At 55.6% G+C, this 21,157-nt stretch overlaps 1 protein-coding gene and 1 pseudogene across 1 annotated transcript; one reads left to right on the forward strand and one right to left on the reverse strand.

Annotated features, from left to right (window-relative positions):
• Window positions 1–12,271: 12,271 nt before the first annotated feature.
• Window positions 12,272–15,649, reverse strand: CKB (creatine kinase B). Its single transcript, XM_032405990.1, has 8 exons — window positions 15,547–15,649; window positions 15,040–15,251; window positions 14,684–14,838; window positions 14,478–14,610; window positions 13,998–14,169; window positions 13,149–13,272; window positions 12,747–12,936; window positions 12,272–12,662 (listed from the first exon to the last, which is right to left on the reverse strand). Exons 2-8 carry the CDS (start codon window positions 15,230–15,232, stop codon window positions 12,484–12,486), a joined length of 1,146 nt encoding a protein of 381 aa, XP_032261881.1. The 5' UTR covers window positions 15,233–15,251; window positions 15,547–15,649; the 3' UTR covers window positions 12,272–12,483.
• LOC116632786 lies at window positions 15,231–17,424 on the forward strand (annotated as a pseudogene).
• Window positions 17,425–21,157: the final 3,733 nt, after the last annotated feature.

Genomic DNA, 21,157 nt, shown 5'->3' on the forward strand with positions numbered 1-21,157 from the left:
AGTATGTTTTGCCTCCACCACCAAGCTGAACAAAAGCAAATGGTAAGTGTATGAAGGCCTGGGGCCACTTTGTCCTTAGCGTGGAGCCCAGCATTTTGTGATTACTAGCATCTTTTTTCTCCAAAGGCAGAAAAGGGAGAAGTCGGCCCTCCTGGCGACCTGCGGAGGAAGGGAATCGGGAGCCTCCGCGAGCCCGTGTGCAGAGGTACCAGGTCTTGACGGTTCTGGGTTTGTTGTCCATGAAGTATGTAATTTTCCTCTCTTGTTGTTTTTGTGATTCAGAACATGAATCAATCCTACAGCTTTTTTTCTACCACCTACATGGTTATATAGAGGGAGTAATGAATTCATCACTTAGGGTGACACTTCAGTCTCATGTGGAAATTGCCACATTGATTGGTGTGCTATTTTGGTTTCTGGGTTTTTTGTTGGTGGTCAAAGTATGAAAGTCTGGACAGACAGTCAAATATTCAATACTATGGGCAGAACACTGTTTTGAGTATTGGGGACACATCACTGAACAAAACAAAGATCCCTATAGCATCTCTTGAAGCTTATGTTCTAATAGGATGGCAGTCGGTAAGCAAAAAGTAAAGTCGTAGGAACAAAATGATCAGTGCCAAGAGAAAAAAATGCAGAGCAGTGTCAGGCATTCCTAGGGACCCGAGGTTTGGTCAGTGCCGTGTTAAATCGGGGGATGGGGACGGTGGCTTGTCCTCTCAGGGAGCAAGGAGAAGAAGCCAGGAAAGCTGTTCAGAGGCTGTCAGCAGTGATCAGGCAGGAGGTGCTGCTGGCCCAGTGAGACCGTGGTCAGTTCTGGATATGTCCTGAAATAAGAGTCAACTGCATTTGCTCTTGTGTTGGCTGTGGATGAGCGAGCCCAAGGCTGTACAAGTTTTGGCCTGAACAGCAGAAAAGACGGGTTTGCTGTCCATTGGAATGGGGCAGCTTGCTTTGGCGGGGAGGGCGAGCAGCAGAGCGGTTTTGAATGCACTGAGTTGGGGTGCCTTCAGACACCGTGTGGAGACCCAGGAGGAACCCCGGGAGTCCTCAGCCCCTCGGCCAGTGGGTGGATCCTATGCGGATATGGGACAGAAGCTCCCAGAAAAGGGGTGTGGCCTGGGAGGCGTAGAGGTGGGAGGGGCCTTTTTCATCCGAAGCATTTTAGTTCCTTCTCTAGACCCAGTTCCTTTGCACAGGCGCTTCTCTCACAGCTCCGTGTGCACAGGTTCCTCCGAGCAGCTGCCCTGTGGAAGTTTGCAGAAGGGAAGCGGGGCTCCTCTGACCTTCACGCCTCGGACACGTTCTAATAGCTGGCCATAGTTTTGTTCTAAAGGACACACTGAATACTGGAGGTTAAGCTCCTTTGAGAGAAGTTCATTCCCCACGTGCTCTGATGAGATGACCACTCTGTGCGAATGTTGTTGTCGGTTGTTGGTTTGTCAGAAGTGTGTGGGCACTTTAACACACTACTGACCCAGTGAGAGTTGGGTACTGATTCACGGAAGTTGTCTGGGTCGGTCTCATTTCAAAGCCTCTAACACTGATTGACATTGGTGTGATTTCAGTGGCAACATAGATAGTGTTACTTTACTGCAGCTAAAACATGAAATCACATCGATTACTGAGGGGCCCATGCCCGTCCTTAAAATAGTATGTTTTTATAATATGGTGTTTTTATTCTGCATACAGTGAATTTTGGAAAGGAATGTTCTAGAGTACTTGAAAATCACTTCAGACGCAATGACAAGGCCACATTTTTCCCTCATCCACTCCTCTGGAGTCCCTCAGAGGTGAGGTAAGGTATGTGGTGGGGGTGGTGCTACTGTTCGTATTTACCTGACAACAAAAGTGTTGTCTACTCCTGAAAGTACAGTTAGTATTCCAGTTATGTTGACTCTCGTCCAGACCAGGCAAATCGGAGGACCCGAGACAGCATTTCTTAACGACGTGCCTGGCTCTTGGGCTGTCCTTTCGTGTCTAAGAGTGAAGACCCAGGCAGAAAGCTGGGACGGGACGTGACTGCCTTGGAGAAGCACAACCGTGAGCGTTTTCACAGTGTGTGTTTCTCTCAAAGCCTAGAGAAGGATGATAGTTAAAGATCTCGCTGTGTGTGCTTTATGAACACATTGCTGTCGCTGCAGAAGCCGTCCCTGGAATACCCTTTCCCGGCAGTTCCTGCTCTGAGTGGCGCACGGTGACCTCAGGTCCACGGAGCGGGGAACGCAGGGGTGCAGGGAGGTGCGTCTGCCTGCTCAAAACTTGCCTTTCTTTGGGGTGTTTTTGTTATTTGGGGGGATTGGGGTTTTGGTTTATTTTTGCTGATTTGCCATAAGACCCTTTTAAAGAGCTCAGCAGCCCACTTTACACTGGGGGGAATGGTTGCTCTCGAAGGGAGCGATGGTGAGTGAAGGATGGGCCTTGCAGGTATCCTAACACTGCACAGGTGAGTCTAGGTGTGACTGTCCCCAAGAGTAGAAGCTGGGCATCCTCCCAGTCAACAAGGAGGACAGAGTTTCACAGCTCTGTAAATGGGTCTTCAGTCTACCACTCTGAGAGACCAGAACCCAGGCGGGGGGTGATGCTCCTCAGAGAGAGTGCTCGCCATTGTGGTGACATCCCAGCGGGGCAGCTGGGCCTGATCAGTGTCAAACCAGCACCGTACTCCTCAGAAGTCAGAGCTCACGCAGGGCATCTGGGCCTGGCTCCTCCCCCAGGGGAGGGCGGTCACACGGTACGGAGAAGCCATCAGAGGGACTAGATGGGGAGGTTTGGGCACGTGAAGAATGGAAAGGGGGTGGGGGCTGTGACACTCACGGAGGAAGCCAGCTTGCTAGGATAGCAGAGCGGACAAAGCAGGGAAGCCTGAGTGAACTCCCAGGAGCAAAGTGCTCTGCCAGGAGGTGAGCGGCGGGCTGTGGCGGAGGTGCTGAGGTCTGCCCGCTGGTTACCACAGCAGGGTCTGGGTGGCCGGGAAGGCTGGCGTCGGATGGCTTTCGCCAGGGCAGGGCCTCTTAGGATTCACTTCACTCAGACGTCAGAGCCATGTTTAAACCTGAATTAGGCAGCGTGGCTTAGCAGTTGAGGTGTGTGCCCTTGATCAAGGCAGCCTGGTTTCCAGGCTCTGGGTTCATACCTCAGGTTGCTTCTATAAAGCGTGGCAGTAATGATATCTCACTGTGGGTTACTGGTAGAGTCCACCAGGTGGCAAATGCAGAGCGAGGAGCCTGGCAGCTGCTAGTAAATACACAGCTCACACAGGTACAGGCCCTTTTAAACAAGAATTCAAACTAACCCTGTGTCCTTCCTCCCTGCCCAGCTTAGCCAGGACACTGAAGTCCTTGAACACTGTGCTCTCTGCCCTCCCAGCAGAGGCTTGTTAAGAAAATTCCCCCAGGGGTGCCTGGTGGCTCAGGCAGTTAAGCATCTGCCTTCCACTCAGGTCATGATCTCAGGGTCCTGGGATCGAGCCCTGCATTGGGCTCCCTGCTCAGGGGGGAGTCTGCTTCTGCCTCTGGCCCTCCCCCCTGCTTGTGATCTCTCTCTCTGTCAAATAAGTAAATAATCTTAAAAAATAATAATAAATAGGGCGCCTGGGTGGCTCAGTCGTTAAGTGTCTGCCTTCGGCTCAGGTCATGATCCCAGAGTCCTGGGATCGAGCCCCGCGTCGGGCTCTCCGCTCGGCGGAAAGCCTGCTTCTCCCTCTCCCACTCCCCCTGCTTGTGTTCCCTCTCTCGCTGTCAAATAAATAAATAAAATCTTTAAAAAAAAACAAAAACAAAAAACAAAAAATAATGATAAATAAAAATAAATAAATACTTTAAAAAAAAAAAAGGAAAATTCCCCCAATTTCTGAAATGTAGAGTTCTGGTCTCTGAGCCTGGTGTTAGGAAACCAGCCTGTACCGTTGTGTTCCTGGCCCCAAGTTTTGGCGTATGTCCCCAGGGGACAGGGAAGAGTATGAGTCTGGTGGAAGAGCATAGTCAGGGGAGGCAGATGGTGCCCCCCACCCCCGCCTTACCCCACCCCATCCTCCCTTCAGACTGCTGGTCACCTCTCCCCCAACAGGCCTACCGTTGCCATCACTTTTAAAGATATATTTTAGAAAGAGCGAGGGGAGGGGCAGAGGCGGGGAGAGAGAGAATCTCCAGCAGACTCTGTGCGAGCTCGGAGCCCGACACTGGGCTTGATCTAAAGACCCTGAGATCGTGACCTAAGCTGAAATCAAGAGTCAGACGCTCAACCGACTGAGCCGCCCAAGTGCCCCTGTCATCACATTTAAAGTCCCACTGGCTCAGGGGCGCCTGGCTGGCTCAGAATCAGTAAAACATGTGACTCTTGATCTCAGGGTCATGAGTTCAAGCACCATGTTGGGCATGGTGCCCACTTTTTAGAAATAATAAAGTAAAATAACACCACACCACATCGGCTCTCCCGGCCTGCTTGGCCAGCTGTGCCCTCCCACTTTGTGTCGTGCTAAGAGTCAGCAGCATGGACAAATGTTTTTTGTTTCTGTATCTACCCTCCCTGCCCTTATTAGAATGCAAGCCCCAAGGGGAAGGGTGTTTTTTTTTTTTTCCCAGGTACTTAGTACAAAATAAGTATTCATTTAAAATAATGAAGATGGTGGTGGTGATGATGATGAAGGAGGAGAAGTAGTAGTAGTAAGTACTAATAGTAGTAGTCGTAGTAGTAGTAGTAGTATGGGCAAGAAATACTTGAAAAGCACAAGGCAGTTTCAGTGGCTTCAGTCAGAACTCTTACCGGGGTTCCCCTATAGCCCAAGGATGAGGCAGGCGCCACCATAGGAAGCTGTGTTTTGATTTGTGGTCCATCCTCTTCGGTCTCCAGCAGCCATCTGAGCTGAGCCCTTTCTGTTTTACAGACAAGGCTCAGAGGTGGGCTGGGAATGTGCTTTTCTCTTCACTGAGCTGTCCCAATAGCTGATGCCCATATTGTGTCATTCATTCGAGTCAGGCGCAAGACTGTGCAGGTCCTCGGGCGGGTGCTGTGGGCGTCCAGGATTAGGTCCTGAATCATATGACATTTGCCATCCGATGTGAAATTGGGGGTTAAAGCTCTTGGCTTAGAGCCTTAATCCATATCCCACACCACAGAGTCGCGCAGTGTGGTGCTTAGGTTTCAGTGCATTAAGAGAACAGCCACATGAGGCTTGGCAGCGGTGTGTGAGCTGGAGGTCAGAGAGTCTTTGGGGTATTAACAGTAGCCCTCAGCTCCTGGTGCTTGGTCACAGGCACCAAGCCGGAGGTGAGGCCTGCTGAGCAGGAGTCCAGGCTTGCAAAGCTTGCGTGCCTCCTGCCTGAGATAGGGAGGCTGCTCCTTGGGGGTCACCTTGGGGCGAGACTAGAGCTCAGCTTGCTGAGATGACCCAGGTCTCTCCAGGAAGGCTGGGGAGGCTGGGGCTGCGGGAGGCACTTCGGCTGCTGTTGGCTTTGGTTTAATTGCTTTGTTGATTTATCTTGCTGTTTCTGTGGTGAGGCTGATTGGTTACAAATTCAGAGGTTCTCACGTCTTTTTCCAGCTCCCTAGATATTCATTGCAGTGGTCTGTGGCCGTGGTGAGATATCTTCTCACCAAGTAGGTTGAAAAATAGGTGCCTTCCTGGGGGGCGTCACTGAGAGCAGGGACAGCTGATCATCCTGCAGCCCTTCCCCCAGCCCATGCCTTTTGCAGTTTCCTGCTCTCTACCTCCCACCCGCTGAACCCACCTCTATGTGTTATTTTAAGCCAGAACTCTAGAACGCATCCCTCAAGCAGGAGGGGAATGTGCGGTTGCTCATCAGGAACTTGTCCAGCTTCTGCTGGGCCCCTTCAGTGCCAGGGTGTGCACACTTACACGCGCACACCCCGGGGGGCTGGCGGAGAGTCCTGTCTGGTCCTGGATTTTCCTGATGCCCGGGCAGTTTCTTGCCCAGCCCTGGTGGCCTCCTACTCCTGGGAGCTTTCACTAATCAGGGAGGGGCTCAAGTATTTGAAGATAAAAATTGTGTTTTCTTCCTGAGTTTTGCTTCCCTAAGTTAAACTGCCCCAGTCCTTTTCAGGTGTTTCAGGACAAGAAGTGAAGATTTTTCCGTGGTGGTTTGTTCATCGACATGCATTTTTGGGGGGTTAGAGTGGGACAGCTACTCTGGAGGGCCCTGTGCTGAGCTCTGGGGATCCAAAAAGAACTGTGGTAAAACCTAAGTCCACTAAAAGCTCGCGCTCACAGGGAGAGGCACACAGACATGGTCTGGAAATCTGGTATGGCCAGTGCTACACGAGAGAAGCCCAGTCGGAGTGGGGAGGGGGTAGAGGTTACAGGGGCAGCCTGAAGCACCCCCAGTCCGCTCAGTGGAAGGGGACATGGTGGTGTGTACAAAGGCAGGCATGGAAAGCTCATCCTACTTCAGACTCGGCATGTGTAGGGGCAGTGACAGGGCCAGTGCCCTGCTGGACAGGCTCTGTCTTGTCACCATCCCAATAAAATATGTCTCAGACAATGCACCTCTGTTCTCTTAAGAGGACTTCAGTCCAGTACTTTCTCAGGAAGTGACATGGCAGGCTTTGGGTAGAGTTCTGTTGCCAGACAAAAATAGACCCTGCTGCACTAAGGAAGCCAGGTCCCAGGGACTGGAGAGGAAGCATCCCGGCCAGTGTGGGGCACCCGGCATGCCAGCTTCTTCCGGAGTGAGCTCTGCACTGACTTGCCTCTCCCTCGCTCTCAAAAGGGAGCTGCCAGCAGGCGTGGGTAGGTGTGAATACATTCTCAAATCAGACATGTTTTGCATGGAAATAAGCTGGGAAATAGGAGCATATGCCGTCATGTTCATTAATATGGCACCCAAAACCCTTTGGTAGATGGTGCCCCTGAGAGCCATTCCCGATGTGACACCAGGAGCTGCTGTGTGCATCCCAGGGCGCTGCTCAGGCTGGTCCCTTCTCTGCCCGTGTCCTCTGGCCAGCTGCTCGCTCTGCAGCACCCGGCTCATTTGTCACCTGCTGCCTCTAATCTTTGCAGTTCCCACTCTCTCAGCCCCAGTGCCCCGGGTCGCTGGGTCCGCTCCCCACCTTCTCTGAACTCTGGAGAATCCTGTTGGGCTTGTCTTGCAGCTCATCAAACAGCAGCCCAGCCTGTCTGCAGTGGGTAGGGGTTCTGCTACCCAGAAAGGCGCTGCTATGTGTCTTTTTGTCCCAACATCACTAAATGCGCAGGGCACATTTTGTCGGGTTGCATTTCCTAGTATCACATCATTAATAAGTGGGACCAGAACACTGGAACTGGGCCGGAAAAGCCAGGTCCTGTTCTCCTGTGTTCTTCAGGCTAGGAGAATAGAGGAAAGCAGTAAGCACCTTGGCCCTCCTTTCTGGTCTCAGGGAAGAATGAGGAAGAGGAGGCACGACCTCTGGCCTTCCCTCTGCTCAGAGCATTTCCTCTCTAAGATAAGCACTATAGCTCTGATTTTCGCTGTAGCAGTGCAGATGGATCCTGTCAAGCACAAAGTCAGCGGTTTCAAGTGTGGTTAAATGTGTACCACCTTTATCATTTCTTCTTGAAAGTGTAATGCATTTGAAGTGCTTCTGAATGTGTTGGGCAGTTGATGGGTCAAAAGTATTGACGAAACTAGACTTTTCACTTCAGTGAAAATTTAATAGATGTTGTCTTTTGTTGTTAAGTCGTATATTTCTGGAATAACCCCGGGGAATGTGTTAACACAAGCCACTTTTACCAGTAATGAGAGCAGCCTACTTGGGGTGGGGTGGGGTGGGGTGGGGCAAGACCCAAAGCCTGACCCCGTAGTCAGTGTTCTGAGAGAGAAGATTCATGGTGAAGCAGTATATGATGGGGGAGTGATGGAAGGATAAAGCCCAAGGACAATGACATGTGAGGACTGAGGTCCTTCCCAAAAGGAGGGCTAGGGCAGGTGTGGAGGTCTTCCCTGGAATTTGGGCGTAGGTGGACCTTGGGCTTCCAGTAGGCTGGACCAAATGTTGGAAAGCAGGAAACAGACCAAAAGCAGCAGATGAAGGCAGGCCTGCAGGTGGTGGTGCCTCCCCTGTGTGCCTCCGGTCTCCCATGTTGCCATTCTGAGTGCACGTTGGCATGGGGCGGGGGGCAAAGCCAAGCTATGTTTCTGGAGCTACTGGATTTAGTAACTAAATTCTTGGACAGATTGACCTGGAAGCCCTGCCAGACCAGCGAGCCTTGCAGTTGGGTCCGTGAGAGGCAGAGCGGCACCCCGGCCCCAGCCCCCTCGCCGCAGCAGGAGTGGTGCCAGCCAGCACACCTGTGTGCTCCAGGGGTGTGCCCTGCACGTGTGCAGGTGTCCCGTTTGCTGGCCTTAGCTGGCGCCGGCCTCACAGCCCAAGACGGCTCCTGGAGCGTGCTTATCCCTGTGGCTACAGCCGCATGCCAGGCCCAAACCAGGGTTTCGTTAGGAACGCAGAAGGGGAGCGTGGCTGCTAGGAGACAAGCAGCTGGCTCCACACAGATTCATCAGAAATGGGAGGAGCTAGGAGTACTTTTAGCTTTCCTGGGTCTTGAAGTTAATTATTTAAGTTCAGCCTTAAATTTTGACAAGCCCCCAACTCTGAGAAGGGTGTGAAAGTCCTATTTCTGAAACCAAGAACATCATCTTTGCTTCTCTGAAAGACTTCAGTAAAGCAGAACGAGTTCTACAAACACAGGTTTGGGGAGAAAGGGACAAAGAGTCCAGACTCTGCATGGATCCCTGCAGAAAGTTTGTAGCCACACGTAGGAACCAAGATTTGTGTTGTCCAACTCACATGTAAAATTCCTAGTTCTCCAAACTGACACGCTGCCCCTGCTCCATGGAAAGATGGACTCTTGCCAATCAAACATTGCTCCCCTTTGTTACCTGTGGAAAAGGGAACTCAGAATCTGCGTTAAGTGCAGGATGCAGCCCCAGGGTGCTTTAGGAGGCTTTGGTGTGGGCACCAGGCAGCTCCAAATAGAAGTGCAGAATGAGGCGCCTTCCAGGCAGCTGCCGCCTCTGCAGCCAGCGTTCCGAGCAGCAGGAGCTGCACACTGGAGGTCTAGGGCGTTCTGAAAAGTCAAAGAGCAGCAAAAAGAGCCCAGGACTTGGAACGGGTGGTCTCAAACTGGTGACCCCAGTCCTCCTGCACCTCTGAGTCTCTGTTTCCACCCCCAGGGGCGGTGATCGGTTTGTGCAGAGCAAATGAGGGGCGGTGGCAGTGAAGTCCTGCCTTAGTGGTCTCCCACGAACTGTGACACATGAGAGCATCTTTTTAAACACCACTTAAAAAAAGAATTTGTTTCAACTTATATAAGTAATACATGTTCGCTGTAGAAAATCTGGGAAACAAAAGTATAAGAAGGAAATCACCTGTTACCCCACCACCCACAGTTAACTACTGTTCAGGATTTTTCCATACATGCTCTGGAATCCAGAGTACAAGCTGTTTTATAACCTGCTTTTACACTTCAGGTTTTTTAAGCATGCCTCCGTCTCGCCGAGTTCTTCACGCTGTTGGGATGCCCACATGGTGCCTCATGGAGGGAGGTGGCCTGGAGTTTTAACCAGCCCTTTATTGTTGGCAGTCTTGACCAGCTCTTCCCCAGTCTGAGTAATTGACCTCTTAATTATTTCTGTAGGGCAGTGGTTCTCAAAGAGGCAGTTGGAGCATGGGCGGGGGCGCCTGGCTGGCTCAGTTGGTAGAGCGTGTGACTCTTGATCTTGCGGTCGTGAGTTTGAGCCCCACATTGGGTGCAGAGTTTACTTTTAAAAAATTAATTCCTATTCAAGGAGGCAAGAGGAGATTTTGGCCCTCAGAGGACAATTGGCCATGTCTGCAGATATTTTCCATTGTCACAAGGTGGGGTGGGTAACAGGGCTGGCATCTAGAGGTTGGAGGCTGGGATGCAGTCCCCAGGGAAGCCCCCACCACCCAAGAGTCACCTGCCCGGTGTGAGTGGGTACAGCTGAGAAGCCCTGCCATAGGGGCGTGTCCTAGTGGGGCCCTGGCCGGGGTGCAGGAGTAGATGCTCTTAGTGCTGCTGACTGGTGGAGTCCATCCAAGACGGGGAATGAAGAAAAGCGTGTTCCCTCCATATTGTGGTGTGATAGGGTGTTTCTTAGACTTCCCATGTTTGACTGTGATTTCAAGGAAAAATTAAACTCACCCTGTTTAAGGGTCTCAGGAGTCCAGAGGAAAGGGGGAGGTTGTAGGGACTCTGGTCAGAGAGGGTCTATGGACTGGCAAGGAGAAGTACCCCCAGTGAGGGGAGAGCACCGTAAGCCCCACCTTGTCCTAGAAAGAATTGACCGGCTGGAAAAGTGAATTTCAATAGAGCTAGATAAAATAAATGAGAATAAAAGCGAGCAAAGAGAAGATTATAGGTAGAAAAACAAGTGGCCCATAAAAGTAGGTGTAGTTCTGGGCCCATGGCGAGCACGCCTGTCTGCCCAGCTTCCTGAGAGGGCCCAGGTGCTGGATGTGGCAGCACAGGCCAGGAGGGTGGGGCTGGGGCCTTTTGGGCTCCGGGGCCGGTCAGGTTTCACGGCCTGGGAGAAGTGCTCAGCCAGGCCCTGCCCACCTGGGCCTTCCTGGGTGTCAGGTTGAGAGGCCTGCACAGGGTGACTGGAGGTTTCGGCTCCTTATTCTGTGTAACCACTGGTAGTTAAGGAAGTGTGCCCCATTCTAACGGTCCAGACAAGTAGAAACATTGTACCTCAGGGTGGTGTGGGAACAGCTGCTCATCCCTGAGCCTGTGTCCCCCGGCTCAGCCCGAGTGCTGGGGACAGAGCCTGTGCAAACAGGAGGGCCTTCGCCTGGAAGGAGTGTGGGCATGGGCCCCCCAGGGTGGGGCAGACAGCATGAGGCCTTTGCAGAGGGACGTACTTCCTGTGCTGCTCACAGCCCTTCCTCCCAGATTACCAGACTCCACAGTCTACAGTGTACTCTCTTTCCTGGCCCAGTCCCCACTGACCAGAGGAGGACACTGAGGCTAAGAAAAGGTGAGCCCTACCTGATGTGTGCCCCAGGCCAGTCAGCCAAGGAGGGGGCCAAGTGCCAGCCCCAGACCCAAAGGATGGGTTCAGAGACCCTATCCCTGCCGACCTTGTGCACCAGGGGCCCTGTGCCCCTTCCCCTGGGCTGGCCCCTCAGGTGGAGCCTGGCCGCTAAGGCAGATGACAAGACGCATCTCCTGTCGCTTCTACTCCACTGCTGTGCACCCCAGCTGGTCCTGGGCCCCAGGGCGTGGGACATGAAAGCCCAGGCTTTAGTGAGGAAGACTGCCCCCAGCCCAGGGTGCCGTGTGCACAGAAGCCACGCCCGGCTTCTCTTCCCAGTTGCGGGGTAACCTTGGGGGTGGTTAGGGCCCCCTGGCCCAAAGGACGTGTAGTTGAGGTGCCCCAGACTGGGGGCGGGGGGGGGGGGAGTGGGAGGACTGAGCTGGCCCTGGCCAGCAGGTGGCAGCAGAGACTGTCCACGGAACTGCGGAGCGGGAGGACAAGCCCTGCTAGGGGCTGGCTCACCCGGTCCACCTCTACTCCCCAAGCCCTGGCCCATCCCCCCACAGTGAGATCAGTCGGGGACAGTGACAGCTGTGGAGTGCCTGGGAAACAGAGACCAAGGAGCCCCCACCCTGAGCAGCCCCTACCCCCACTCCTGCCCAGGGCCCCTGTGGTGGGGACCCACCATGGCTCCACAGGGGCCCCACAGGGGCCCCAGGGCTTTCTGGGAGGAACTGAAGGGCTAGGCCCAGTTGGTCTGCCTGAGGCTAGGAGGAAGGGAAGCTGACGGGAGAGATTTAGGAGACTGTAGGTGCTGGAAGGGGCAGGAGGGTGGCAGAGACCCTGACCAGAGGAGAAACTGGACTGGGGCGGGCAGGATGAGGAGCATTTTCTTTTTGGGCTCCTGCCCACCCTCCAACCCCCTCCCCCAACCCGGCATCCACACCTCCCCCACACTGCAGGATGGGGCTGAGCAGAGTGCCAGGCTCCACCCCCCAGGCCCAAATGTCCCTAGATGCTCAGGGTGGAGCTCTGCCACCCTAGAGCTCCTCCCTGTCCCTCCCCACCGGCCCATCCCAGGCCTGCAAGGAAGCCAAGTAGACAGGATGGCAAGGGAGGAGTTCATGGAATGGGACTGGATGGGCACAGCAGGGTGACTGCCTCCTGACTACTGTCCCTTCTTACAGAAAGGGTTGACCTAGGATTGAGGCCTCCATAGCCTGGCTTCTGGGCACCAGAGCTGCCAAGGGAAGGGGACACACTACTCGGGAGACTCGTGGCAGGCCGAAACCCTAGTTTATTTCAGCATCAGCAACATCTTAGCCATCACAAAAATAAACTCTACCAAGGGTGACAGAAGTCTCTACAGCGAGGCTAAGGGCTCAGCCGCCAAGTGGCGAACATCAGGGGTGCATGGCGGGCACTGCCCGGGCAATAAGTTAGGAAGCGGCGGGGCTGGTGGTGGTGGCAGGTGCAGGCTGGGGCCTCACTTCTGGGCAGGCACCAGGTCATCGATGGCCTGGCCTTGCTCCAGCCGCTGCTCCATCTCAATGAGCAGCTTCACGCCGTCCACCACCATCTGTACCAGCTCCACCTCCGAGAAGCCCAGGCGGTCTGCGTTGGAGACATCGAAGACGCCACCCACAGCAGCTGTGTCCACACCACCTGGGGAGACAACCAGGTCAGCGGGACTGGGGTGGGGGGCTGCCCCAGAGAGAGAAGACTGCCTACAACCCCTGCCCCACTCACCTGTGCCTCGTTTCTGAAGCCGCAGCCGCTTGAGCACCTCCGGGAACTTCTCGTGCTTGCCCAGGTGGGGCAGCTTGATGTGCACACCAGCCCGCAGGCCTGTGCCCAGATTGGACGGGCAGGTGAGGATGTAACCCAGGTGAGGGTTCCACATGAATTCGTAATTCTTAGACTTGAAGAGTGTTTCAATCTGCAGGTAGAAAAGGTGGGAGAAGTGAGGCCTGGCTGAGAGCCTCCCCCCCACCCCACCCCAAGGGACTGGCTGGGACCCTTGGACCCAGGGGGACTAATGGGGACACCCACATCCCTGCCTGAGCTCTGGAGCTTGGCCTTGCACCTCCCCCCGCCCCCAGCACCAAATCCCACTTGTGCCAGCCCAGCTTGGAGGTGGTCAGGCCTGACCTGGGTGAGGCCATTGCAGAAGCGAGTGAACACCTCCTTCATGTTGCCCCCTTTCTGCATGGAGATGACCCGCAGGTGGTCTTCCTCGTTGATCCACACCAGGAAGGTCTTATTGTCATTGTGCCTGGGGGAGGGGCACAGTCAAGCCTCCTCCTCGAACTTTGGTCTCAGGACACATCAGAAAAAAGCTCTAGGGGGGTCCCAAACCCCAGGAACTTTCCAGGTCCCTGAGGTGCTCAATCCAGCTGTACCCAGAAGCTTGAGCTGCGGCCAGGACCCCAGCCCGTCCACACTCGGGGTAGGCAGGGAGGCCAGGACACCTCAGGGTACAAAAAGACCCGAGCTGTGCCCCATCCTGCCAGTCACGTGCTGTGTGGCTGAGGTGTGGGGGAGGGGGCGAGGGCCCCACCTAGGAGGTAAGGGGCAGGGGGAAGCGCTGTATCTGGGCGCTGAAGCCGCCCTACGCAGACAGTGGACGCAGGAGGCACCCCCAACCCCCACTCCGAAGTGTCTGCGTCACCCAGCACCTGACAGAGTCTCCGCAGGGAAGGGGACGAGAAAGACAGAAAACAAGCAGCTCCAGCTCCCAAGAGGAGGGTGGAGGAGGGAAGCCAGCGACACCCGTTGCCCACTTCTAAGATCCCAGGAGGCCTGGGCCTCCACCCGCTGAGTCCCTTTCACGTACCTGCACGGTCAAGGTCACCTGCGAGGAGGCCCTGGAGGAACCAAACCTATCCGCGGAACGCGGCCCCTCCCTCTTCCTCGGCGGCGGCGAAGGCGTGGGGGAGGGCCAAAGGGAGGGGGAAGGGGGACCCGCGGGAAGGGAGGGGAGGGGAGGGGGGCACGCACCAGATGCCGCGGGCGTCCGGCCAGTCACGGGCCATGCCCGAGGCCAGCAGCAAGGGCGACACGGGCTTATCGAAGAGGAAGTGGTCGTCGATGAGCTGCTGCTGCTCGGCCTCCGTCATGCTCTTGAGAGCGTAGTAGCGGCCGGCCAGGTCGCCGTCCAGGCTCGACAGAGCTGCAGAGGGGCACGCTCAGGGGGATGCACAGGAGCCCCTGCCCCCACGCCCGCCCAGCTTTGTCGGAGCGCGGTCCAGGCGGCGGTCCGGGGCAGCGACCCCAGCCGGGCCGGCCCTCGCTGGGCCCCAGGCCGCCGTAGGCACGGGGCTGGGCCTCCGTCCGTCCCCTCCCCGGGAAACCGGACACGGCGCGCAGATAAGAGCATGGCAGCGGCGGCTCGGGTGACGGGGGTGACGGATAAACAACAAGCCGGACGGGGACGGGAGGATGGGCGAGGGAGGGGCAACCCGCCGGCCCGACCCCTACCTTCCACCGCGAGCTTCTCGATGGCGCGGCGCTCCCCACGGCTGCAGTGCGGGGGGAGGCAAAAGCCGCGGATGCTGCGACCCGTGCGCACCCGCGAGCTCAGCACGTAGTTGGGATCCAGATCGTCGCCGCCCTGGGGGCGGAGCGGGGGTGAGCGCCGAGAGACCCCTCCCCAGCCCGCCCCGCCACCCGGGGCCGCCCCGCACCTGCAAGCTGTCTGGGTTGAGGTCGGTCTTGTGCTCGTCGCTGGGCTTGTAGCCGCCGTGCCGGTCCTCGATGATGGGGTCAAAGAGCTCCTTGAACACGTCATACGACTCCTCGTCGCCTGCCACGCAGCCCACGGTCATGATGTAGGGGTGGCCTGGGGGGACGCGGAATGGGGGCAGTGACGTCACTGGCAGGCCTAAGCGAGCCCCTCAGGAGTCTGCGGCTCCGCCCGGGAAGGGGGACGCCGGAACCCTGGCCTGAGCGGGGTTCTGGGGGAGGCGCTGGACCCTAGCCCCAGGGGATGTCTTGCGGATCAGGAACCCGCACCCAGACCCCAGGACCAGGGTGCGCGTACCCGGGTTGTCCACGCCGGTCTGGATGACGTCGTCCAGCGTGAAGCCGCTTGGCGTGCTCTTGGCGCGCAGCTCCGCGTACAGCTCGGGGGTCAGCACCTTGGCCATGTGGTTGTTGTGGCCGCTGAGGTCGGGGAACTCGTCCTCGGCCGGGAAGCGCAGCTTCAACGTGTTGTGGCTGTTGGAGAAGGGCATGGCGGCGGCGGGCGGCAGGCTGCGGGGAGATTCGGGGGTCAGGGAGGACCCGGCTTACCGGGCCCCCAGGGACGTGCACGCCACCCAGGGCCTCGCTGCCCCGGCTCCTGGTCACCCTGGGACGCGGCCAAGGTCAGCGGGGTCCGCAGCGCGCGCGGGGCGCTCCCGCACCGCCCAGGACCCCAGGCCCAGCCGGCGCGCGCTCCAGGCGGCGGACCCCGGCGTGCGTGACTCCGCGGCCCACAAGCCCCTTCGTGCGCAGCGCCCCCGCCCCAGCGCCGAGGCGGCCGCTGCCGGCCCTCCGGCCCACTCACCGGGTGGCCGGGCGGGGCAGGGGCACTCGGTCCGTCGGCAGCTACGGGCGCGGCGCAGGCGAACAGCGGCGGCTCCGCGCTCCCGCGGCTCTTAAGGGGCGCGACGCGGGCCGCCCATTGGCCAGTATTTATAGCCCATTCATTCCATTGGCCCGCGCTGCGGGGTGGTGCCGCCGCTTTGTCCGCCACCCGCAGCCCCTGACAACCCCCCCCCAAGGCCGCCCACCTCTGCTGTCCCCTCGCCGGGACCCCGCGCAGCCTGCCTACCCCGCCCGGCGCCTGCCCAGGACCCCGCAGCCGAACCCTCAGGCCCTTGGACGTCCTCGAAGTTCCCTCCCACGCTGCTTCTGGGCGGGAAACTGAGGCAGGAGAGCCGCTGGGCACTTGAAGACTCTCAGGCTCATCTGCAGTCGGGCTCTGGCCTTCCCTGGTCCCGCCGGTCCCCGCGGCGGTCGCGACGAGGGTCCAGGCGTGAACGTCCCGGGCTCCCGCAGCAGGTACTAACTAACCCCTCCCCAACCCCACCCCTGCCTGGTCCGAGCTGGCCAGGAGCCGCTGACCTTCCTCAAGGTGCCCGCAGGCATCTCCCGGGCGATCTTGGTGCAGAGCGAAGGCGCGCGGGAGGCGCAGTCTGGCTACGGTCCAGCGGGGCGGCACCCGCGGTGCTTTGACCTTGGGCAAGTCCCCCGACTCTGGGGGACCCGAGCCAGAGACCCCAGGGCCCAGACCTTCCTGGTAGATGAGAGAACAATGTGGCCCTGGGAGACCGCTGGGGAGTGCACAGTCTCAGAGTCTCCAGACCCCAGCCTTATACCCTTTCCACCCGGGACAGGTTCATCTCACCACCCCACCCCCAAAGGCAGTCCCCAGAGACTTTCAGTAAAGATGGGAAGAAACACTAACAAACAATAAGCATGTGTGAGATTTAAAAACAAAACAAAACAAAAAAAACCCCACCTCACTAAAAATCAGAATCATCCAAATTAAAACAACAAGGACTATACTTTCCTTCCACTGCCCCCAGTACACCCAGATGGCAAAAATGTGAAAGATTGACACCAGCCAGTGTTGGCTACGGGTTGGAATGTGGAGAGACAGGCATTCACACACTGCCTGAAACTGTGAACTGCTACATCCTTTTTGGAAAGTAATTTGGCAGTATCTATTAAAATTAAAAATGCTTGTACTCCATGACCCAGCAATCCACCTTCTAGGAATCCAGCCTGTACAAAGGACAGTCTCATTTCTCTTTGCAGATAGAGATGTGTGGTGGGAAAAACATACAAATGAACCTGGATAGAACTCGATGCCCATCACTTGGGGATTGGCCAGGGGTAGGGAGGCAAGTCCCCAGCGTGAAGTATTACACAGCTGTTTTAAAAAATGAGTTAGACCCCTAGTCACTGAGCCACCAGCAAGGACTCAGCAGCCTCCCCCTTACCCGCCTCACGTCTTGAAGATCCACCTGCCTTCTCCCACGAGGCCTTCCGCAGGCCATTTCCACCAAGGAAAGGGGATCCTATCCTTTGTCTGCTGTCCAGAACCTCCACGCTTCTGAACCCCTTGCTAATGCAAATAAGAGTGATGATCTGCTTCCTGCTGGCACTGAGGATCATATCCATATGAGAATTCAACAGAGAAATGGCAGGAAAACCCTTACTACTTCCAAGTCACTGATGATTACAATAAAAAGAAACTAATGAAGGTGTTTAAGAGGAAACTTGCCTACAATAGTGATGTAATGAGCATCCAGAATATGGAGAAGTAATTCAGCTGCAGGGTGACCAGTGCAAGAACATACACCAGTTCCTCATAGAGACTGGACTGACTAAGGAGAACTAGCTGAATTTGTATGGTTGTTGTTGTTGTTGTTGTTAATCGTTTTTTAAGTAATCTCAGCCTGAAATGTGGGACTCAAACTCACAACGCTGAGATCAAGAGTCGCATGCTCCACTGACGGAGCCAGCCAGGCGCCCCAGTTTCATGGGTTTTAAGTGCTTTTGATTCACTGAAGCTTAAGTGAGGATTTCCTTGCAATGAGTAGAATTTCCCTTCTGTTCCCTGTCATAAGTTTAAAAACCTCACGGCTTACCTAATGTAACCATGGAGGTCTGCTTTTAGCTTGGAGTAGTGTTAATTCCTTCATGCAGTCAGATGAAGAGAAAGGGGCGCCTGGGTGGCTCAGTCGGTTAAGCCTCTGACTCTTGATTTCAGCTCAGGTCATGATCTGAGGGTCTTGAGATCAAGCACCAAGACGAGACAGGCTCCGTGCACACAGCATGGAGTCTGCTTGAGATTCTCTCTCCCTCTGCCCTTCCCCCCACTCACGCTGTCTCTCCAAATAAATTAATTAAATCTTTATTTTTTTAAATTTATTTATTTAAGAGAGAAAGAGAGAGAATGAGTGGTGGAGAGGGGGGCAGAGGGAGAGAGAGAGAAGCAGACTCCCCACTGAGCAGGAAGCCTAATGCGGGGCTCGATCCCAGGACTCTGAGATCATAACCTGAGCTGAAGGCAGACACTTAACCAACTGAGCCACTCAGGCGCCCCAGTAAATAAAATCTTAAAAAAGAAAAAAATGAAAAGAGAAGAAAAAAGAAGTGAATTGGAGCTTGTGTGTCAATGTCCACCATACATTGTTCTGTGAATAAAGCAAGAAAGGAGAAGCCCTTAGCTCTGTGTATGTTTCACAGAATCCCTCCAGGAATGCACAGTGAGCACGGCAGACAGCAAGGTGAACATCACGCTGCTGCTGGAAGGCTCGCCGTGAGCAAGCAGCCACGGGAACCAGAAGGAAATACTGTCAGGATCTGGGAGAGGATGGGTGCCGCTGGGGTGGGGGCAGGGCAGAGGCAGCGCGAGGAATTCCAGTGTCTTTGGTGCCTCTGGGGAATGGGCACTGGAGCAAAGACCCAAAGGAGGAGCAAGTCCCTTCACCTCTGCCTTCATGCACATCAAAGGGTGCGGAGTCTCGATAGGCAGTCCCTGTGCTTACCACACATGAGACTCCTGCCTCTTCTCTCGCTCACCTGAGCATGCTTTGACCTGTTCTCAGTTGGCATTTTCTTAGGCACATAAAACAAACCAAAGCAAAAAGGCAAATGGCCCTGGGCTGCCCAGATAGCAGGTGTCCCTTAAGCCTGGAATTTCTGCACACTGTGCTCCCTGCAGCCCCTTCCTCCAATTTTAGAAATAATCCACAGTTGCCCTCTTCACCTCCCCACCTCCAAAAGCCTGATGGGCTCAAGTTTCTGTTTCTGGAAATCTGGAGGCCAACTTGGCTTTCAGACATGGGGAGGGGAGCACTCAGGGCTTCCCCTTTGTCTTCAGCCTCTGCAGCTTCTCAGAAGAACCCCCCTCCACCCTCAGGCCACTAAGGGCCTGACCTGCTGGGTGGAAGGAGGGTAGGTCCTGCTCCCCTCTCCTTCCTCAAGCATAGCCCACACTGGAGAGGGGAGGTCCTTGCTAAAGGTCAGGCCTGGGTGACACTCCTGCCGGAGGCTCCAGCAATCCTCAGCATTCTGACATGGGTGTTTTATCCATTTTGCAGAGAAGCAAAGGACGATCAGAAGGTGGGTGACAGAAGAGACAGGTCAGAGGTCCAGCAAACCCTCAATGGTCCGGGAGTGCTTGGCCACAGGTGAACTTAACCTGGAGCCCATCTTGGGGACCCCTGGGGCAGGCCAAGCCTAGGCTGGACTAGATTGACAGCATGGATGATCAACAGCATTGTGATGGGGGAAGGGGAGGAGATCTTCAAGGCCTTTAGACCCAAATGTCCGGGCGGCCCCCTACCAGGCAGGGACTGCTTGGGAGCCTGGGTGATCCCAGAGCAGAGGAGCAAGGGGTGGGGAGGCCTGGATGGTGCCAGCCTCCACCACAGTTAGAATAACATTGCCCCAGTGACCTGGCCCTTGCCTGTGGACCCTCCATTTCCCCCAGGGCCCAATGAGCCGGTTTGGCAGCGTCTGGGCAAGAAGCTGGGTGACATCACCCAACCAGTTTATGGTCCAGGTTCCTCAGAAAGCACACCTGGTTGCACATTAACCAGCTGGCCCTGGAGGGGGAGGGGAGCTTCAATGGAGTCCCCAGCTTTTCATCCATCGAACTGAGCCTGCCCAGTGGGGCTGCAGCTTTGGGCTTGCAGAGGTAGGCCAGGTGGGATGGCCAAGCAGGGGACCAGAGGTCATTCCCAGAGTCTGTCCTCAGAAGGCAGTCAGGGTATGGGGTGCCTGGTTGGCTCAGTGGATAGAGCATGCAACTCTTGATCTTGGGGTTATGAGTTTGAGCTGCACGTTGTGTGTAGAGATTATTTAAAAATAAAATCTTTTTGGGCACCTGGGTGGCTCAGTTGGTTGGGTGACTGCCTTCGGCTCAGGTCATGATCCTGGAGTCCCTGGATCGAGTCCTGCATTGGGCTCCCTGCTCGGCAGGGAGTCTGCTTCTCCCTCTGACCCTCCCCCCTCTCATGTGCTCTCTCTCATTCTCTCTCTCTCAAATAAATAAATAAAATCTTAAAAAAAAAATAAAATCTTTTTAAAAAGAAGGCAGTCAGGGTGGGCAATTCTTCCTCCTGGTGCCCTGTCCCTGGGTTCTGAAGAACCACAGGGGAAGTTGGTTGGGGTCAGGAGAGGGGTGGGAGCTGCTTTGGGGTCACAGAGCACTATGAGGCAGGAGGCTGGACTAGTCAGAGAGGGGAGGACCTCGGGTCACCTGATCCCTGTCAGGTGCAGACTCCCCCAGTGGGCATCTTCAGCTTCTCCCTTTCCCCCAGGGTGACTCTGACCCTTTTCTCCAGGGTCTTTTTCCTGCCTGTTCTCACCTTTATTCAAATCTACCATTGGTTCTCTGAAGTCAGATTTACTGGCTTTAAATCCCAGTCCCACTTTGGCCCCATTGGCTATGCGACCTTAGGCAACTACCTAACCTCTCTGAATCTGAGTTTTCCCATCTGTAAAGTGACCCCCCCACCCCTACCCCTGCTCCATAGGATTGTGGAGAGAGTTTAATACAATGACACTTAGCTGGGCTTATATAGAATCAGTTCTTTTTAAAAGAGCCCCAATATACAAACTCTGCCCGAGGCAAGGTGCCCACCTAACCTGGATAATCAGCTGGAGCTTGGGGGAAGCTGGTGCTTTGAGGACGCAGACTGAGGGCTGGGGCAGGCTCAGATGGAGCAGATGGGCAATCTGGGTAGGCTGCCTGGAGGAGGAGGCACTGGAGAAGCTAGCCAGCCAGGCATGAACAGAGAGGCAAGTGGGAAGTTGGGACCACAGGAAACCACTGCGGAGTCACCAAGTCCTAATTTAGGCTCTTAGTAGGCGCCCAACCCCAGCTCCATACTGCAGCTGAGAGGCTGGGGAAGAGGGACCCCCAGAAGTGGAAAGTTGAAATCTCCCAGGGGAGCAATTAGGGGGTGATTCACCAAAGGAGCGAAGCAGATCACCTGGAACAGAGGCTGGCAAGCCATAGATGGGGCTGGCTTGTCTCAATGTTGAGAGCAAGAGGCAGCGAGGCTATGATGAGCCACACAGGCAGCTGGTGGCCAGAGTGTGGCCCCAGAGGAACATGAACCCACAGGGAATGGCAGGCCACCTAAGTCCCCTTA

Source organism: Phoca vitulina, unplaced genomic scaffold (genome assembly GCF_004348235.1).
Source record: "Phoca vitulina isolate PV1807 unplaced genomic scaffold, GSC_HSeal_1.0 scaffold7, whole genome shotgun sequence".
NCBI classification, from domain to species: domain Eukaryota; kingdom Metazoa; phylum Chordata; class Mammalia; order Carnivora; family Phocidae; genus Phoca; species Phoca vitulina.